The 19,917-nt window shown below is 37.3% G+C and overlaps 1 protein-coding gene and 1 pseudogene across 1 annotated transcript in view; both read left to right on the top strand.

Moving 5' to 3' along the window:
- The window catches only part of TMPRSS7 (transmembrane serine protease 7), a 32,626-nt gene extending 30,391 nt beyond the window's left edge, over positions 1–2,235 (top strand). Inside the window, 1 exon segment of the mRNA XM_039718073.1 lies at positions 2,002–2,235. Coding sequence (XP_039574007.1) covers positions 2,002–2,172 — 171 coding nt within the window. The 3' untranslated portion in view covers positions 2,173–2,235.
- A 138-nt stretch (positions 2,236–2,373) lies between these two features.
- On the top strand, positions 2,374–19,006 carry LOC120506335 (annotated as a pseudogene).
- The last annotated feature ends 911 nt before the right edge of the window (positions 19,007–19,917 follow it).

Raw genomic sequence — 19,917 nt, 5'->3', positions numbered from 1 at the left:
TGTTTATGGCCACTCAAGATGTAGCCAGGGCTATATCATTTTGGCTGCTTTTTTGTAGAGGCAAATGATCTGTGTCTGTCTGGCAGTTGTTAGAGCTAATCAAATTGTGGTATTCCTCTTTTGTGAAAAGTGCTGGTGTTCTACTTTTGTTCTAGGAATGAAGGAAAAAACTTGTAAATTTTACTCTCTAAATGTGAAATCTTATTTGTCATGAAAGGAAAAAAGTCTTCTAAATTCTTAACCTTTTTTGAGGCAATTCAATGTAATCCTACTTTGAGGAGTAGGTGGCACCTTAGCACCTTGGAAGAGTTCCCTTCCAACCTGCATATCCCAACAACCCATAAAGTGAAGGCAAAATAATTTTCTAGCTCTAAGAAAATATTTGTCTAGAAAGAAGGCACTTCTCTTGCAAAACATCTGAATTTTTCCATATGCACCTTTTGCTTTTAGAAGTTGTTTCTTGCACGCAAAATTTTGGTAAAATTTACTTTGCCACTGGATGTCTTTCTCAGACATGCTTTGTGTACAGCAGAGCCTTACAGGGAAGTATCAGCTTGGTCCAAGGAATTTTGCCCAAATAGTGACAAAAACCACGGTTTTATACCTGATGCTCTGCCAATGTATTTCTAAAAGAACACCCTGTAAAGGAAGCCTCCTATTTGCTTTGTCCTGTATTACAACATTATGAGATCCTGTAATAAATTTTGAAGTCTAGAACAGACTTCATTTTATCTAATTACAAAGATATTATGGGCGGAAGCCTCCTATTTGCTTTGTCCTGTATTACAGCATTATGAGATCCTGTAATAAATTTTGAAGTCTAGAACAGACTTCATTTTAACTGCTCTAATTACAAAGACATTATGGGTCCCTAAACATTATATGCTAGTATCTACCAGAGTGTGGCATTCACATTCTCTGAACAGAGAGAGACATAATTTTCTCACAGGTTTTTTCCTGGAGAAGCAGAGAAAAGGGTGATCAAAACAATTCTTATCTTATTTGCTGTTCCTATTTGTGCACAAGTGGAATATATTCTGGAGATTGTTTACCCGAGGTGACCAGTTGGATCTTGTTCCTATTTGTGCACAAGTGGAATATATTCTGGAGATTGTTTACCCGTGGTGACCAGTTGGATCCATGTGTGTGGGTCAGGACTCTCAGGCAGAGAGTCACGAGTTTTCAGGAGTAGCAGTTAGTAGAATTTAGTAGTAAGTATGATATAGTATAGTATGTATCTCTTTAACATAGTACATTATAATAAAGTAATTAATTAGCCTTCTGATATCATGGAGTCAGATGCACATCATTCTTCCCCTGTCGAGGGATTGCCCGATATTACAATACCAGAGGACAATCCTTAGGCTCTTTTTCCTTCGTAAAAAAAATCAAGAAAAACCCCAACACAAAACAATTAAGGGATTCCATCTGTTCTCATTTATCTTTAATTTGAAATGTCATACAATTATTAAATACTTTATTGTATTTATCTTATTTTAAAATAATAAAAAAAATCAAGAAAAACCCCAACACAAAACAAGGGATTCCATCGGTTCCCATTTACCTTTATTTTCAAATGTCATACAATTATTAAATACTTTATTGCATTTATCTTATTTTATTTAAAAATAAATTTTAAAGCTTACTATTTTTTGAGTTTTAGTGTGTAACCTGTGAAAGTACATACATGTTAAGTAGCAGTTTTGCGGTTTAGCTGTAAGTGTAAGGTTAGGGGAAAAAAGTGAATGTCAAATGTAGTCCGTGCAAAGTAATATCTTTATTAGTGTCTTTAAAAAGTGAGAATTACCATCTCTCTTGTGAAAGAGCGAACTTTGGTAAAACTGGGCAATGCTATCTACTTGAAAAAACCTTATCAATGGTTTGAACTATGTGAATATGAAAATATAATCACTGGAATTATGCAAAACATTTCCTGTGTATTTTTCCCCAATTTTCATAATTCATGTTGTAAATACATATAACTTAATACATTATTTTTAGGGTGATTCTGGTGGACCACTGTCATGTCAAAGCAATGGAGATGGAAAATGGTTTTTGACTGGCATTGTGAGCTGGGGTTATGGATGTGGAAGACCAAATTTCCCAGGTGTCTACACAAGAGTGTCAAATTTTGCACCATGGATACACAAATATGTGCCTTCAGTCTTGTAACTTGAAAACTATTTTCTTGGAATAAAACATGTCCTGGATATCTTCATTAAAACTATATTTGGAGAAATTGTTCACTGGTGGATTTTTTTTGCATGTCTGTTGCTGATTCTGGAACTCACATATGGGGGTAATAAATACCAGAGTTTTGAGCTTTGGTGAAAAAGGAGGATGCTGTTCTTTTTGCTCTCTCTCTCTTTCAACATGTATCAAATATGTTATTTCCCCACAAACATCCTTGATTTTCTTATTTTATATGCAGAATATGCTGAACTTGATGGTTTGTTGACATAAAGCTACTTTTCCTTTCAAACAGGAAATGTGAACATAAATTGGTTTGCAATTTATTTACCGCATTTATTCTGTGGTACCATCTTGAAGCTGGAAAACTAAGGTGACATGTAGAACTGAGCATTTCTCCTCTCTTAGAGATATTTCTATGAATTCCCCAGGGTGTTTATTAGAAGTTTCCTCATTTATATTGCCCTGGAACCTTTTATCTGTAAATTGGTTGCATGTCCTTTTTATTGTGTCATAAATTATATCCCTAGTCCTGTATTTCTGAAAGAAGTGGTCTACTTTCAAATGATGGGATACATATCCTACTTAGCCTTAGTCACATAAACAAAGAGTTACAGCGATGATAACTTTTCCTGCCCACCTTCTCTGACTGCAGATCAGCTGGCTCCTGGTTCAAGCAGTATGGCAACAGTGAAATAAAAGAAGCCCAGTGTGTGCAGTGGGGAGAGCAGCTATTCTGTTTAAGAAATGGGGTTCATTTAGGGGGTTGTTGCTGGCTTTGTCAAAAGGTATTTGTCACAGCATCACGCTGCAGGCTTTTCCCTCCGGCCGGATTTCTGTGTGCAGCATTCCAGCTCCAGATGCTGAACAGCTGTAGGGCAGGTAAGAACCCCCAGCTGAGCTTTGCAGTAGGAACATAGTAAATAAATTATCTCTGTCTACTCCTGTGTCCACTGACCCCTGTTCTTCATAAATTGCTTTTAACTAAAGTGATAAAAATTCCTCTCCCTGCCACCCTTTCCCAAATTGAGATGCTTACAAAAAGGAAATAGCCAAGAGAGATGAGGGTTTCATGTGTGACGTAGCTGATAACATGAAAGATCTTATCTCAGTTTTAACCTCTTTAAAATTAGAGAGTAAATACACCAAAATACGATACAATAGCTCTTATTTTTCTGTACTAACTGATACCATCCATGGTCTTTCTCTAGGAAAGTCTGCATGTTTGCTACAGCCCATCCTACCAAGAAGGTTTGTGCCAAAAGTATTGTTTCTTCAAGTGGATGAAGTTGTGTTCGAGGAGGAGATGTCTTCTAGGAATATTACCTACAGTTTCTTTGACAGTTACAGCACTCGTGCTAGTTCTGCACTACTCACTCTGTAAGTGTTACTCCCCAGCGTGGACTAGGTGGGATGGATGTTTCACACTGTGAAAAGCTCTGCACTAAGCAGCTGAGCACGTAATGTGTGCTACTACTGACTTTCCCTTCTCATTAATGTCTTTGCTAAAGCAGCAAAATACACAGTAATTAGCAGTGAGTAGGTGTACAAGAATATTGAACATGTGCATTTTATCGCTAATTATTTTGTGTCACTGCTCGTGAATACCGTCATTATTGGTATTAAGCGTTATCTTTTGCAGGTACCTATACAAATTATTTGTCTATTTTCTCTTTACTTTCTTTAAAAACAGAATGGGTACCTAAATTGTTTATGTACTTTCCCAAATGTCAACACATAGCCATTAAAGCCGTGCCTCTTCAAGAGGAGAGTACTGCAAAAAAAACCCGGAAACTTAACAATGTAATCTTCCTAGTAGAAATGCCTGCCTCAACCTTTATCTCCTTCCTTTTCTTTCCTGCTAGGCACTACTCTGTCAGTGGAACTGACTCAGTGCTCTAGTTATTACTGCATGTTTGTCTTAAGAGCTAATACCTGCAAATGCCAAGGACAAGCACATACTTCTGCAAGCGTCTTGCTCTGTAACATTATTAGGTGTGCTAATTTTTTATCTTTTTTTTCTTTTTTCTCAGCTCTAGCTTTTTCCTTTATTTATATCAGTAGAAGTGTAGAAATTCCTCATTTGACTTATGCAAGTGACCTCAATGATCCAACATCACAGAAGTTCATCCTGCAAGCAAACACAATACAAAATTATGTAAGTTTCCACATAAGTAGAGAAATATTTACAAAATATTTATACAGAAGCAGGTGGGAATGAGGAGAGGACTTGGGGTAGCCATTTTTAATTTCCCTTGGAAATAGTACATTTAAAGCTAGGAAGAACCTTGGCAGTTTTCAGATTTAAAAATGCAGCTAGATGGATGAGGCTGTGTGCCTTAGGCTAAGGTCAATATTTTCTAGGTAATAAGGTTTCAGGGTTATGGACAAATTACTTGTCTTGAAGGAAACAGGAGAGTGGGTTTCATTTTATTTCACTTTATTCAAACTCTCTTCTTTCTACATTTTCCTTTTTCTTTTTAATTTTACCTCCCATTCAATGCTTCACTTTTTAAATTTTCCTTATCACTCACAACAGTGCTTGTTTTCGTGCCCTTCTTATGAGTTTCTACTTGTCAGATCAGTACTGTTTCCTAGGACAGCATTTTTTAAGACAAAGCTGTTGTCTGTTAGCTTGTATTTCCCAAAAGGACTAATCTGGTGTCCCAAAGCTGCTTTGTGCATAGCCAATACAAGTTGGTGATACTGGAAGTTTAAAGACTGAAACAAAAATATAAATGTATTCATAAAGACTTTCTTCACAACTAATTATCAAGAACTGTCACAATAGCCTTGAATGTGATGTGAAAAAAGCAAATTTTTAGTGGAATTTAATGCACATTTATGATCCTTATTTGATGCATTTTGTGAAAATTATGGACAGTGCTTGTAATGTGGGGAAGGGTGGTGAGGAACAGGAAAGAATGAAAAAGACAAGCACTTTATATTATTAGAGATTATGTTGGCACTAAAATATAATTTTACATTTTCTTTTACTACTATTTCATTGTCAATTGGCAGAAACATATGAGTCTTGCTTCTTGGGAAAGTACTACTTGAAGTCTGTAGTGGCTGCTTTCAGGTAGGTGCTGTTTCAGCATATGGTAGAAATTTGAAATATTCAGCTGTGTTTTCCTCTTTTACTTTAATGCATTTTAAATTTGTTATCTAGAAGAAAATGCACATCTCTGTAAGAGAATTAAAAATTCAGAAATGCATTTAAGGATATGATCTAAGCTAATATGTGACTTCTGTCCTGCTCTGTAGAATTGGTGAGACAAACGAAGTCTGATTAATTGTTCTGAGTCTATGGGTTGTTTTGTTGTCTTTAATCTAATTTTAATTTTTTGAAATAATAATTCAGCTCTTGCAGGATCTTATTTTATCCACTCAAATGAAATTCTCTTTCAACCTCTGTAAACAAATACTTATATGTGTAATTTGGGGCAAAACACTTTGAGCTCCTGGTAAGAAATGTAAATCCATTGAGCAGCAGGTTATTACAATCCTGGTAGTTTCTGAAAACCCTGAAGGGTCAGTGGACAGGCGATTTCAAAAGGATTGTTTTGGAATCACTGAAGTAATAACTTGTATGTGTATGCTCAAGGATTCTTTATTTCAACAAAAATTGTGTGAAATGATGTATCAAAGTGCAAACATAAAATCGTGTCATTGTATGGTGCTAGCTTCCATTAAAAAATTAATTGCAATGTGTCTGGAGCTGTTATATGTTAATATTATGTTATGCTGTATAATTATACAGCAGGGATGGTAACATCCAATTTCATAAATCTTTTGAGGGATTTCAAGGTGTGGTTTTCAGTCTCAGTGTGTAGCTGGTTAAGCTGTGTATGCCAAAAATAGTTTTACTGTATAAAAGTAATTGTTAAATGAGATCTTTTTGTCACTGTGTTTAGCAGCAACTATCAGGCACAGAAGTTCAGCTGGCTATGAAACTGTGCCAGCCAAAAATGCAGACCAGTGAAAACCATGTCCAAAATAGTAATTAGACTGTATTTATAGTGAATTTTTTCTTCCTTTCGCAGTGAAGGAGAGTTTGGGCTGCGAGCTTACTTCTGGAATTCATTCTGGGCACCACAAGATATGGTTACGTCTCTTATTTCAGCATCAACCCAGTGGACAGCCTGGCTTATCTCCCAGATCAGTGTTACTTCTGTCCAGTTTCCCAGCAAAGATGACAGGAATTTGGGAAATGTTTTGGGATTTTTTTTTAATGCATTTTTTTTGTAACCTTCCAACTTCCAGATAGGGTCTGGCACCTGGACTCCTTCTGATGTGCATTTAACTTCATCAAGTAATGTGATGTTGCTTACCTTCTGATTGGACCAAAGAGGAGAAAGCAACATATTAAAACCTCACTTTCAAGCTGTTCCTAAAATCAGTACGTAGTTAATAGAAACAAGCGTCCGATGGGAGCACACTTATTACTGGTTTTGCCTCTAAAAAGTTGATATTGTCTTTACCATATCTGGGGGAGAGAATGTTGGCATATAAAGCAGGGAATTATCATTGAGATCCACTTTACAAAAGACTGAGAATTGAACAAAGAAGAGAGAACATCCTTTGGTCTGGGAGATTTTGTCTTCCTGATAACCACTCAAGCCTTACTTGCCAGTCATTGCATAGATAACACTGAGTAGTGGCAGGGAAGCAGACAGACAGCTAAAGACACTATCTGTCTGGGCAAAGATAGATACCCTCAGTGACAGAGCAGCTATTTTTGTCAGTTTTGGCAATGTATCCACAGATGATAGAATGTGTGCTTAAAGAAAATGGAAAAGAGCAAACACTTCTAGTTTATATTTGTTCTTTTTCTGAATACATTGTTCAGTGTAGTTAACTGAATAAGAAAAATGTGTTCCAAACCTAAGACCTACATTCCAAACCTATGGAGTACTATAGATTTTACATGAGTGCTGTGGGGTGAAATATTTTGAGTAATGCTAAATTGCAGTACTAATTTTAGAAGAGATGAAGGGGCTTCACAGAATCAAGTTTAACCACAGTTATTTCGTAAGGTATAAGTGAAAGTGTTTTGACAATGAAGCAAGTGAATATTTTTTAACGTGTGGAACGAGTCACTGATGTCACGAGACTAGTTCATTTGAGAAGCCTCTTCAAATCCTCAGCTTGCTTGTCAGAATGTAGTTCTGTTCATTGTTGACATAGAAGCATTAAAGTTTTAAGGGTAAAGATTTTTGTTTCATGGCCTTTCACTCTAAATGAATGGCGTGTTTTGTGGTCAGTCATTCTATAAGACACAAATTTTCAGGGATTTCTTCTTCCACCAATGTGGGTCTCTTTCTACCAGAAAAAGTTACCAACTATTCTTAGTTCTGTGGTTACTCTGGTTTCTGCCTCAAAAATGCTTAAGAGTCTAAGCCTAGGAATACTTTTTTTAACAAAATCCACTGCCTTTATTGTGTGCATCTGTGTGCTCTGCTCCTAGCACTGAGGCAGCAAGCAGATGGCTCAAAGTTATTTAATGGATTCTTAGCCACAATCAGGAGGGAGTGGAATGGCTGTCATGTGTCAGTACCAAGTTGATGCAGTAGTTTGGGGAATGCTGTCTGAGATACCAGCATGGATTGAGAGCACTGGCCTTGCCTGCAGCAGTAGTAATAGGGGAAGAAAAAAAAAATTCATATTTTCTCATACCTTAAGTACCTGCAGTCATCCACCTGAAGTTAGTTTTTTCCCCATTGCTGGGTGCCTATCAAAGCACAGTTATTAAAAATCACAGGCTCTGCTCTGAGCTGACCTGGAAAGCAAATGCCAGCCATCAGCTGCATAACTTCAGGGAGAGGTGACAAGAAAATGCAGACACTCCTGCTTTGAGCTTGTGCTGGCTGGGTAGTGTGTGCTTTCCTCACACTGAAATCACATGCAAAGCAGTGAAGAGGACTAATTTACTCCAGATTGGAACTGATTAGACAATTGTGGGACAAATGGTTCTTCAATCTGATGTAGCTCTTAATTTGCCTGTGGTGCTAAATGGGAGAAAATATAATTTTACTTCACTTGGGCAGAAAGAGGAGTGGTTTGAGCTCCTTAGTCTTTCAGAGACTTTTTTTTTCCTTGCACATCTGAAAGAGTCAAAGAGAACAAACTTTTTTTTTTTAATATTATAAAGAAACAACTTACCATCTAAACTAACTAGTAGTTTATGTGAATGTGAAAGAAATTCTTGGTCAAGGGCTGTTGCATACGAGACTGCAAGTTTTGGGAAGTGTTTGATAAAACACTTATTCACATCAGACATTGAATGTAGTATCACAGATATTAACTTGTTCAGAATTTTAATTTCAGGAAATATGTATTTGTAAGAGTAAAGAGAATGCCTAGTTTTGATATTATTTTCCTTTTGCATTTCCTGTATTAAATACATTCCCTTAACAAATTAAAGAAGTGCTTCCTACCAGCAGTTGTTTATCTATGGTGAATGGCTTTCAACCCTCAGAGTAGAGGCAATAAATGTGAATTCAATTTGCTAAGTATATTTAGGTAACTCATTTAATTCAGACTGCTTGATAAAAATCTTTGACAGATTGTGCCAAGTGGGATTTTTAAAAAATATTCAATTTATTTTACAAACTACACAAAATTTAATTTTTTATAATAATTTTAATATTTTTTCATGGTAGAGTCCTGCATTACTGCATTTAGACTGTATCAATATTTCTAGTGTCATTGATTTCTTATTTTTCTAGCTTGTCCTTAGATATGCCGACAGAATGTCATTCCTTCAAGAAATCAGTTTGAAGGCTGGAAAGGCTGCCCAAATGGTAGTGATGAATTGGACTGGGGGTAGAGCAATTATTACTTGTTTGTTGTTTTCTGTAAAGAGTTTCTTTGACAAAGTTGAGAGATGAGTTGAAATTATCTCTAAACTACTGCTGGCAATCTTTAAGATCACATGAAGCATGTGGGTGAAGATGTAAAAGTGTGGAAGAGAGGCTGTGTAATGTGTCTCTTTACAGAGTGGGAGAACAGAAAAATCAAGAGGGAATTTTATACTGATCTTTATAAACTAACCTTCCAAAGGAAAAAAATGCACAAGAAGTAGCCAAAGTAAGCTATTTGTAAATAGCGAATAGAATATTAAAACCGGCATGGAGATTTAAAGTTTTGTTTTAGTTTCCTGCTGTGAGAGGATAAATAGATAAATTGTACTTTGACATTGTTTTATGTGACAAGCTTATCAATAGGTAAATAAAATGTGGGGAGAAAAAAAATACAGGAAATTTGTAGCAGGCACAAGGCCTGCAAGGCCTTGGAGAGCAGAAGCCTGAGAGCTAGGAAATACCAAAGTCAGCATGACTAAGGTTTTAGAAGCCCCTCTCTTCCGCCTTTCGGACCCTGTTATCTCCCTGTATATCCATAGGTCACTTTTCCCCTGACCCTTACTATTGGACAGTTTTCAATCCCCCTGTAAGGTATAAAAACCCCAACTCTGCCCGGTTCGGCAGAGAAGAGCTGTCGATGGACCCTTCGCGGAGACCCCAATAAACCCTGCGGAACCCACACAGCGCTGCTCCCTCTCTCTGCGTCTGCCGCGGCGCGACAATAGGAAATTGTTTCCATAGAATGATTGGTCAAGACTCATTGCCAAAGAGGAAGGATATATTTAATGTCATTCTGCCAATATTGTTACGGATCATCACATAATTTTTGTTCATGGATTATGGATTTGAGTAGGTGCTTATGAAATAGAAAAGTGTTACACAATAGAAAGGTGGACATATTTAAGAGGGATGTATTTCTAAGTGGTCCTGAAAAGCCGTAGAATATATATGGAGAAAAAAAAGAATATGAGTCAGCAGTTCCCTGGCAGCCAGGAGGGACATCCTTGTCCTGGGGTGCATCAGGCACAGCATTGCCATCCAGGTGAGGGAGGGAACTGTCCTGCTCTGCTCTGCACTGCACTCATCTCGAGTGCTGGGGGCAGTTTTGGGCACCACAATATAAAAATATTAATCTATTAGAGAGTGTCCACAGGGAGGTAACAAAGATGGTGAAGGGCCTTGAGGGGAAGCTGTATGAGGAACAGCTGAGGTCAGTTGGTCCATTCAGCATGGAGGAGACAGAGGGGAGACCTCATTGCAGTTCCTCACAAGGGGAACAGGAGGGGCAGCTCTCTGATCTCTGCTCTCTGGTGGCCAGTGACACTCCCGAGGGAATGGTCTGAAGTTGTGTCAGGGCAAGATTACATTCAATATTAGGAAAAGGTTCTTCACCCAGAGGGTGACTGGTCACTGGAACAGGCTCCCCAGGGCAGTGGTCACAGCCCCAAGGCTGCCAGGGCTCAAGAAGGGTTTGGACAATGCTCTCAGGCGCAGGGTGTGACTCTTGGGGGTGGTGCTGTGTAGAGCCAGGAGGTGAACTGTAAAGTTGATCTTTGTGGGTCCCTTTCAACTCAGAATATTCTGTGATTGTGCGGAGATCTGAATGGAGATAATTAAACAGACATGTGGATTGCCTAAGTTGCTTTTTTTTGTGAAAAAATGGCTGGGGGAATGATTGTTGCTCAAAAGCTGACTTGTGAGTCAAAGTCACAAAATACTCTGTGAGTTTTGTTTGTATTTGGTTGGTTTGTTTTGTTGGTTGGTTGCCTTTGTTCTGAGCTTTTTTAAGTGTCACACTAGGATGTAAGACAAGAATTTGAAAACACCTTCCCGATCACCAGTGGGAAGGCCTCAGCTACAGTACTGTACCTAAATTAGGTGCTGCATGTCAAAGAAGACAGGGAACATTCGAAAGATGCCAGAAACAGTGACCAGAAGGTAATCCAAGGCCAGAGAGTGCAGCACAAGTCTCTCTGTCACTGGATACTACCAAAACCAAGGTAGATAAATGTCTGACAGAAATGGCACAGAAACATCCAGGTGACATCTAGTAGGGGGTGTAGCATGTGGCTGTTGGTCTGCTGTTTGTATTAGAAATTTACAGACCATTTTTCTTCAGGTTGTAATCCAGAACAATTGAACTGTGGTAATGGGAAGTGTAAACCTCATAAGTCTTGTAAAGATGATGACAGCTGCGGGCAGGACAGTGATGAAAACAACTGCTGTAAGAATGTAATTGTAGGTATTTTTCAAAAGATGGTAGAAGGCAGAAGAATGAATATGCATATTTTAATGGTTATATGAGTTGTTTCTAGATGTTTTTTTTTTTTCATGGCACAAAGTAAAATTTTCATAAATCACGCAGAGTAAAACTAGGTTTTGGGAGAGTTTAGACAATTAATCAAGAAAAATCCAAGATAATGGAGATTTTAGTGAGAAAACCACATTTTGCTGGTGATCCTGTTGGAAGAGCACTTTCCCCCAAATGCTGCCAGATCAGTACCACATAATTTAAGGAAGAGGGACATAGTAGACTGGGGACTTTTGCCACGTTCATTGTCTTTTTACTGTAGACCCTCAATGGTTGTGGACATTGCTGATACTACCAATGGCTCCCTAGTGACTTGCTGCATTTTGGTTACATAATTTTTGTCTTGCTTTCAATCTTGGGGTAGCCAGGAGTAAATATTTTTTGAAAAAACCTACCTCGCACTGTTTAGAGGTCCTTGTAAACAACTGGTAATAAGAATAATAGTAATGCAAGCCAATTGCTGAGATCTATCAGGATTCTCACATAGTAAACTGTGATAGTCCTTAGAAATTTATTGAAGGGAGGTATAAAGCTCTTCTGCAGTTTTCTCAATTTCACTTGAAAATGAAAAGATGCTGTGAATATTTATGATTTGTAATGCCAGTGGAGCTGGTGAAGGCAAAAGAACAGATATGAGAAGCCACACTTACTCAGATCAGAGTTATATAAAATGGAAGTGTAGACAGTTGGAGGATCTTCTTTTTTCTCAGGGACAGTGGAGACTGAAATTAGTGTGATCATTAATTAGAGTGGATCATTCCCTTGTCCCCTCTCGATAGAGGGACCAGTTTACACTAGTATATAGACTACTACTTCAAGCAGACTAGAATGTGTAGCTTTGAACAACTGCCTGAATGTGCAAGGTGTTGTTAATAATTTGAAAGCATGACTCCAAACATGTGACACTATCTTCTCTCTATTTCAGTCTAAAAAAGTTGTTCCCCTTATGCATACAAATGCCTCAATGGAAAATGCTTGCTGAAACCAAATCCTGAGTGTGATGGGAAAAGAGACTGTGCAGATGGATCAGATGAAATAAACTGTGGTGTGGTAACAATTCTTTTTAAATTTGTTAGTTACTTGGGAAACTAAATCAGCAATTTGTGTTATTCTTGTGCATTACTGGATTAAGAATTTGTTAAATCAAATATTAATTTTAAAAAATTAAATCCTGGTAACACTGTATGCAAATGTCTGTCTTGAATTTTGCATAGTTTCTTTTAAATCAGCTCATCCATTCTGTCTCTGATGACTTATTTCAAGCAATGCACTTCCTGGATAAGCTGGTAGGTCTTGCTGCTTTTTGAGCTGAATGAAATGCAGTCAAGCTGTGTTTGTAAGGAGGGAATAGAGACAAGAATTATTCAAGTGAACTTTTAAATTGTGCTTAACCTCTTTTTGAGTTATTCAACTCTTCAGAAAGCTACACAGGAAGATAGACAATGACTGCTTTATATCTGACCTGCCCATTGAGTGAAAATGGGCAAGTACTCACCTTTTTACCAATTGCACAGTAAGGTCTAAGGGTAAAAGTTTGTGTCAAGCATGGCAAAGTGAATTAACTGGTGGGCTTTTTACTAATTTGTTAAATTACTTCTGTTAGCTTGTGGAAGACACCAGCTTAAAAAAAAAACAGAATCATTGGAGGGAGGTGAAGATGTAAGAGCTGAGAAGTGGCCTTGGCAAGCAAGTTTACAGATGGGGGCACATGTGTGGCACATCTGTGATCTCCAACAGGTGGCTCATATCTGCTGCCCATTGGTTCCTGGATTCTAATTCTGCAAGGCATGAGGAAATTATACTGTTCTAGAATATGTGCAGTTTAATAACCTTACAAAGGTTATTAATTTGTAGAAACTATTCCTTGTCAGGTAAGTTGATCCAGGTAATAATTTGGTGACATGACCTCACAACATAAATAATTCTGCAAGGCATGAGGAAATTATACTGTTCTAGAGTACGTGCAGTTTAATAACCTTGCAAAGGTGCTTTCAATAATTTGTAGAAGTTATTCCTTGTAAGATAAGTTGATCCAGGTAACAACTTGGTGACATGACCTCACTACATAAACACTTGGTGTTGTCTGCTGGCTTCAAAAGTCTTCAGTTTTTCAAGTTATTCTTTTGCTTCCATTGCCAGTAAATCCTGCATGACAGAACACTGTTCTTTTAGATGTAGGGTAAACACCTTTTTTTTCCCCCTCTTCTTTTCAAAAGGCAGGAATTTTCTGAGTAGAACTATTTTATCCCAATACATGTCCTATATAGGATCGGTGTTCAGTTTAGGTAGTGGAAATTGAAAATGCACACCTCCTACGTGTGTTAAGGAGGAGATAGAGTTTAAGAATATGCTTTTATGAGTTCCAAAGCATGATGCATAGCAAGGATTTGGTCTTATAGATCCAGGAAATTAATTAATTTCATAGCAGCAAGTAAAAACATTGTTTAATGTTTTAGCAGACAGAGACTAGAGTGAATCTCTCTTCTAAAGCCATGTTCTACTCCATGCACTATGGTTTTGATGAATGTCCTCAAACACTGCAAAGTAGTTAAAATGGACTGAACTAACATAGCCTTGCTTTCCAATGGGATGTTCTAAAAACACTTTTTTTTACAGATACTCTGTTGCACTGGGATGGAGAGCACATATGGGCTCACATACCATAAATGAAAAGAGCAATCATGTAGCTATGAGATCAACCATAAGGATTATTGTCCACCCACAGTATGACCAAACTATCTCAGAGTATGACATTGCCCTGTTGGAAATGGAGACACCTGTGCTCTTCAGTGATCTGGTACAGCCCATTTTTTTACCCAGCACCTCTGGAGTCTTTATGGAACCGTCTGCTATATAACTGGCTGGGGAGCCATAAAAGAAAATAGTATGTTCATTTCCTGGATATGCTTTTTGCAAGTTTGGCTTAATTTTAAACTCTAACAGTGGAATACTTATACTTGGGTGCAAAAAAAAAAAAAAAAAAACCAAACAAACAAAAAAAAAAAAAAAAAAAAACACAAAAAAACAAACCACCACCAAAACCCATGATATTTACTTAGTGTGTCTACAAAAAGCCAGAAAATATCTCCTTAGCAACAGTCTGAGAATTCTGAATGGTTGCTTGGATAGCAAGTGATATGTGACAAAATGCATACTCAGGTTTCACAGATCTTTGAAAAGCAAATTATTATAGATTTATAAAAATGTGCCCATTTTCATGTTCATGACTCATTTAATCTGATGAATAGAACCTTGCAAGTAAAGAGATCAGTAACTTGCAACTACTGCAAAGAAAGAATTTGATTGACAACATAGAGCCATAAGCAGCAATAATAGCAATTGCAATAAAAATGCCGAGGATCTTTCATTTTCTCTGTCTTAATCAAAGCCTCAGGAAGAGGCTCTGTGTAGCTTGGAGCAGCCAGCTGCAATGGAGAGGCAGAAAAAAAGAGCACTAAGTTAGAGAGTGGTAGCAAAGGAACCTGAAGGATCCTTTCCCTGTCTCAGCATTAAATAGCTTGAAACGTGGGCTTGGGCAGCATCTCAGCACATCAGAGGTATCAGAATATTTAGCTCACAAGGGCACCTTATGTCAATACCATAGTACAGAATTAAAGTCTTAGCATAATTTGTGAGTTGCAGACTGTTCTTTGGGTTTTTTTTAAAAATATTTGTTTTTCCACACTCCACTTTATTCCTCAGTTTCTTCCCTAGAACTAAGAGGTTGGAAAAAATATAGAAATTGCATTTTGTAGGACTGGGATGTTGTTTGGAGCACAGCAGCCATGGTTTAAAAAAAAGCAAAAAGCTTCAGGCATAATTTGAAATGGCACTCAAATTTAGTCACCCTGTGTGCACTCTTATCTTACAATTTGCATGGCATTTTTACTACTTTCTGGCAGAAAAACGGTCATAGGGATAAAGGCTAGGGAAATGGAAAGGTGGTGCATTGGAATGTCTTTGGCTATTGGGTAGTGTGAACAACCCAGCTTTCAAAAATTAGGGCAGGCACCATTTGAAGGGAAGGAAATTACTCTGCTGTCATTAGCTGGGTAGATTTTGAGTTTAAAGCAATTCTCTTTTGTTTTAATAATTGGTATCTCTATAAGAAATTTGTGCCACCTTTACCTCTGCAATACCTTCTGTACTTTTTCTAGGTCATCTTGCCAAAACACTGCAGGAAGCTCGAGTGCGAACGATTAATCAAAGTGTTTGCAACAAGCTCTATGATGATTTTATTACTTCACGTATGCTGTGTGCTGGGAAACTTAATGGTGGTGTTGATGCATGCCAGGTAATCTGGAACTGGTAGGAAAACTACAAAGGAATGTTTGCTTTCATTGGAAAATTCTTCAGTTTTAGGTTGTTTGTGTGGTGTGTGTGTTGGGTTTTTTTGTTGTTGTTTGGGTTTTGGTTTTTGGTTTTTCTTTTTTATTGAGTGTGAGCTCATGGTTAATTTAACATGGCAACTAAAAACCCCCAAAATAAGGAAGAAAATTCATCATGGATAATCTCTGACTCTCTTGAGAAATATCATTTTGCAAACATAAGGGGTAAAATGTGTCGAGAAGAATTTTCTTCTTCAACAGTTATATTTCATACCAGAGAAGAAAAAAATAAAGATAAAAGGAATTATCTGCAATAAAAGGTCCACCTGTGAATTGCGCAAATTAATATTTGTATTAATTTCTTTTTATCTTTTTTAATATCTGGGTCTGGAATTGCTAAAATACTGTAAAAGTATGATGAGTAATTTATTGTTACAGCGGCAAAGAAATACAAAAGTAAAAGCTAAGCTAGGTTTTGGAACTGCAGCTGCAATGGTGCTTTTTAATTTCAAACATTCATTCATGTGTATAATTACAACTTGTGACTACATCACAGTAGTGTAAGTTATAAACCCCAGCTTGTTTACACACACAGTCTGCTTTTTGGTCATACTTCCCTGTCCTGACTCTGCCTTCTTTCTCCTAGTACACTAGTTGTGTACTTCATTAGTATTCAGACTTCGGATGATGAATATCAACTTTACAAACAAGTTTTTTATACCAGTACCACATAAAGGGGATAGAAATTTGCTACTGAATATTAGACTGAGGCACTTTGGTAAAAATTTTGTGTAATATATAAATTTTATTATTTTAATGCAATAGGATAACTTTTGCAAGATTGTAGCTCATGATGGGTCAAACCTCTTTAACACAATAGACTATTTGTAGAATTTCCTTATAGTGTCAAAGACCTAATTAAATTAATTATTACTTTTATTAACATTACATAGAGTTTGTCTGCAAACTTTGACCTTGGAATTGTTTTGCTAAAATATGTTGGAGGGGTGGTGTTCCGCCAAGAAATATGTTGCATAAGAAATGGCCTTGAATTTTTAGATGGGCATTTTTAACTAATTCAGCTGTATAGCATACTGGCCATTTTCCAGCATGATATGCTGTGTCTGAGTTCTGGCATGTTGGCTGAGTTGGAGCATGTTGGCCCTTTGGATCTTTAAGTTCTTAGTCTGGGTAGCATCTTTGCTTTTTTGGGGGGTTGTTTCCCCCCACCACCCTTTCTTTCTGTCACCAGTATATATACTGGTGTATAGTATGTGTTTATAGTACATAGTACCAGTATATAGTATGTGTTTCCTGTACAGTGCTAGAGAGGAATGACACTGGGAGCTCAGGAAAGCCCCACAGCATCCTAAACCTGCTTTACTATGCTTTCAGACTTGTGAAGGCCCTGCTGTTCTCTTTCACTCCTTCCTGTACATGTAAGCTGTGCATATGTTGCACACGTTATGTGAAGCTTCCAAATACCTTTCATTCTGTTTTCTTATCACTCTAGGATCTTCTTTAATCTTGGCTCTTCTTAGGATCCTTCCTTTCCCTAGTGGTATACAACCCATTTGTTCTTTCAGAACTCGCTGAGTAATTGGTTGAGCCTCCCTTCTGAAGTCACTTTGAAATCAGTCTCTTGGATTATCAACATTTCTAGTATGACAGCAGCCTGAGAGAAAGGAAGAACTCTGTCCTCTTATCTCCTGATAATTTTGTACCACCATAATAGATAATTTTGTTTGGTTGGGTGATGAAAGCTTTCTGTTATTTCTCTTTTCTCAGTACATGGCTTTCCCCTGACCTCTTACATGTTTTGGCTCCAGCTGGGGGCTCAAATTGTCCCAGGGTCAATTTGGAGGCTGCTGACTGCCTTGTGTGCATTAGGAGCAGCTGCAGAAAGGAGCTGCACTGTAACTGCCCAGAGTTCTATCAACAGACTAGGTCAGAGAAGGTTGAAGTAATGAAAGGCAAAAAAACCATTGATGAACCCAAATGCACTTTGATCCGGTGAACTGAACTGAATGGAAATTTTCATTTTTCTACACCTCTGTGCAAACCTGCATGCTCCATTTGAGAAGCCCGTTCTTATTTGCACATTCCTTAGTCTTTGTTCCTTCTTCTGCCTCTACAAAGTAGTCTACTCTAGACTCAGTCTTGATTATAAAACTGCTGATAATACTTAATTGTGCCTGGTTTGTTTGTTGGGTTTGGGTTTGTTTTGGTTTGTTGGATTTTTTTTTATTTGGGGTGTGTGGTATCTTTCTGTTCCTATTTAACACACAGTATAAGAGATCTGCCTTCAACCTGTGAATAATTTATAGTAGATTTCAAATTGCAGTAGAATTCCCTATTTCAAGTTGTAGTAGAATTCCCTATTTCCATCCCTGTCTTCTTCTCTCCCTGTTTGGGCTGTGATGAGTTGTTCTATGAATCCTGTAATGGGAAATTATCAAGGAGTAATTTTATAAACTGCTTCTGCCATTGGCTTTATATTGGTAAGTGTGCTACATCCATAATTTAAAATAATTGAATAAATATGGCATCTGGCTGGGTACATTATATCCAGAAGTAAGTTTTAATTAATATTAAGTTTTAATTTGAGAAAAAGAGGGGCAGGTATCTACTGTTCTTAAATAACATATTTTTTGTTACAGTGCTCTGTGTGTGTGCACTAATGGCTGGACTTCTTTAATTTTAGGGGGATTCTGGAGGTCCCTTGGCCTGCACAGGGAAGGGCAATAGACAGTACCTTGCTGGCATCGTGAGCTGGGGTGAAGGGTGTGCTCAGCACAATCGCCCTGGTGTGTACACCAAGCTGACAGCACTTTATGACTGGATCCATTGGAATACAAAGTGATGAGCCAAGGACAAAATGAAGATAACCTCTGTGTGAAAGCTGCTCCCTGCTATAGTCAATTTGATGATACAAGATGAAAACGCCATTGACTGTTCCTTGATGAAATAATGCATTTTTTAAAATAAAGAAACTATCATTTGTGGTTCATCTAGCAATAACTGTTCAGCCTCAGAGGAACTTCAGGTTCCTTATGGATTTATCTTCCTTATGGCTATTTGCAGAAACAGCACTGCCTTAAAAACAAAATAAAATGGATTATAACCTGTAACAAAAATCTACCCATGCCTCATTCATAACCCTTCTCTCCTTCTTTGTCCCTTGTTATCTATATTTGTTTCCACGTATGTATATCTGGATAAAAATGGCCACATGCCATATATATTCAACTCTTTAAGAATGTTACAGGATTCTAAACATAAATAATTATTTCATAGTTCTCAAAAATATAAATAGTGTGTTGTGTACAAAGCTGAGATTAATTCTTTCTAGTTATGTGCGACTGCATGACTTTTACTTTCTGGGCTGTAACTTTTGGGGTCTCTACTGTGTTTTCATAAAAATACCAGATTCATAGCTGAAAAAATGCTAGGATGCAAGAAATTTTCATTAAGTAACTGGAAGAGTATAATTTAGGTTCTTTGGGATGATGTCTAAATAAAAGGAAGGAATGAATGAGTTGTAATTCATTCAAAAGGAAACTACAATGCTTTCTTAAATTCTCTTCAGAATTTGAACGAACTGTAGGGTTTAATATTTGTAATATGTTACAGGTGTACTCCTCCAGCTCTGTCTCTGGCATCCATTGTGAATTTTTAGCATGTTCCTGGTAGGTTAGGATTGTTTTTCGTCCTGTCCTCGGTCCACAATAAGCAGAGTTTCAGGCTCAGGAAATTTTTTTTTTTTGGTGTGTCTTTCTGGGCTGTGACCACAAGGCCATACTAAATTGAAATAACATAGAAGGTAAATGGATTTATGTGGTTGGATGCATCCTTTGGCTCAAAGAAAGTAAAATAAGAAATTACAGCAACATTCCTTTAACCCTGGTAGTATATCTAGGTTTTATAATTTTAATCTCCTGATGAGCTTATCACTCCAAATCTAGCCAATTTAAGGTTTCCAAAGCTATTTATGGGACTTCAGAATACTAGTTCTTAGTTTAATAAAAGAATTGTCTAGATGGCTTTAAGACCATTTAGATGGTCTTTAAGCTGTGCTCAATATTTGGAAGTGTTTAGCTTTCACCTTTAATATATATATTTAAAAGATAAAGCTGGCAGTTTGAACACCTTTTATTGCTGTCCACACAGCACACTTACTCTGCAGTACATAAGTATGTGATTTTTGTTTAATGTTAGTCCT

The sequence above is a fragment of the Passer montanus genome, unplaced genomic scaffold, assembly GCF_014805655.1.
Source record: "Passer montanus isolate IOZ18808 unplaced genomic scaffold, ASM1480565v1 scaffold39, whole genome shotgun sequence".
Taxonomy (NCBI): domain Eukaryota; kingdom Metazoa; phylum Chordata; class Aves; order Passeriformes; family Passeridae; genus Passer; species Passer montanus.
Note: the sequence above shows the minus strand (reverse complement) of the source record. Positions and strands in the feature narration are given on the sequence as shown.